At 42.2% G+C, this 1,429-nt stretch overlaps 1 protein-coding gene across 1 annotated transcript in view; it reads right to left on the bottom strand.

The window, feature by feature from the left end:
* Positions 1 to 1,429, bottom strand: part of Hsf5 (heat shock transcription factor 5) — a 46,985-nt gene that overhangs the window by 28,100 nt on the left and 17,456 nt on the right. The window contains exon 3 of the mRNA XM_021213463.1: positions 1,203 to 1,300. Coding sequence (XP_021069122.1) covers positions 1,203 to 1,300 — 98 coding nt within the window. The remainder of the gene's footprint in view (positions 1 to 1,202; positions 1,301 to 1,429) is intronic.

Below are 1,429 nucleotides of genomic sequence, written 5' to 3'. Positions count from 1 at the left end.
AGAGAGAGAGAGAGAGAGAGAGAGAGAGAGAGAGAGAGAGAGACTAGCTAAGTCACCTCTATTGGATTCTACATTCTTCAAACAATGTCCGATTATCTACTTCCCATGTTTTCTATTTTAAAAACTAAAAATAATAAGGAATGTCTTTTGGAGTACCCTAATGCCACTAGTAAAATATTCTCTTGAGCTGGTGTTAGTGTTTGTCTAACATGTGAGGTCCTGGGTTCAATCCCCAGTACCACACACACACACACACACACACACACACACACACCACAATGCACACACAAATTATTATCTGGGCAAACACTCTAAGAATTGTAGCATACACTCTGTTTTCTTTCTTTTTTGTTTTATTTTTGAGACAGCATCTCTCTGTGTAGCTCTGGCTGTAACTCACTCTGTAAACCAGGCTGGCTTTGAACTCAGAGATCTACCTGCCTATGCCTCCCAAGTACCTGTTCTTATTCTAAAAGCATCAATATAAACTATTTATATCCAAGTAGTTATTTCCTTAGAAACGCTGACAAGATATTTGAAGTACAGTGTTTACCCCATGCATACTAAGGCTGAAGGAGAACGGCAATCAAACATCTCATTTTGCATATTCAATGTACCCTGAAAAAGCCCAGAACAGTATAATTCAAAATAGTTTTCAGTGGTGATGGAAACGTTGCATTTCTCTGCTGCAGAGTTTTGTGGCCACAAACCATGAGACTACTGAACAACTGGCATGAAAAGTGACTAAGGAAAGAGTTTTAATTTTTTTCAGTACTGGGGACTAAACCCAGTGCCTTGTGCATAGCAAGCAAGTACTCTACGATGAGCCTGCATCCCTATTCAGGAACTTAAAGTTAAAAGGCCATGTGTGAGCTGGGCGTGGTGCTATACACACCTGTGGTCCAGCATTAAGGCAGAGACATAAGGAGTATGAGCTCAAGACCAGCTTTGTTTATACAGCAAGATATTACACCTGTCTCAAAAAAGGAAAGCAAAACCCAGAAAAAAAAGGGCTACATGAAACTGCTAGCTCCTGTACTGGATCATGGCAGCCAGAGTAACACTCGAGCGTCACTTACATCAACCCTCTTTCACTCAGAACTCAGAAAACCAAGCCCACAAACCCAGCTAGCTCTGGCTTCTACTTTGAAAATCTGCCAGATTCCTATTACTGTGAATCACAGTGTGTGCAGGAATCTTACCTGGAAGTAATTACAGTGTGCATAGGAAGAGGCAGTAGGAGTGACACAGCTGCTGAGGGCATCCATGTGGGTGGAAGGAGAGCAGCACTGTAGCACAGCTGGAACAGATTCAAACACAAACAAACCATCAACCAAATAAGATACAGCACTCAGGGAGCTGCCTTCCTGTATACACACACACACACACACACACACACACACACACACACACACACACACACACACAC

Source organism: Mus pahari, chromosome 14 (genome assembly GCF_900095145.1).
Source record: "Mus pahari chromosome 14, PAHARI_EIJ_v1.1, whole genome shotgun sequence".
Classification (NCBI taxonomy): Eukaryota; Metazoa; Chordata; class Mammalia; order Rodentia; family Muridae; genus Mus; species Mus pahari.
The sequence above is the reverse complement of the archived record's forward strand: the minus strand, read 5'-3'. Positions and strand labels throughout refer to the sequence as shown.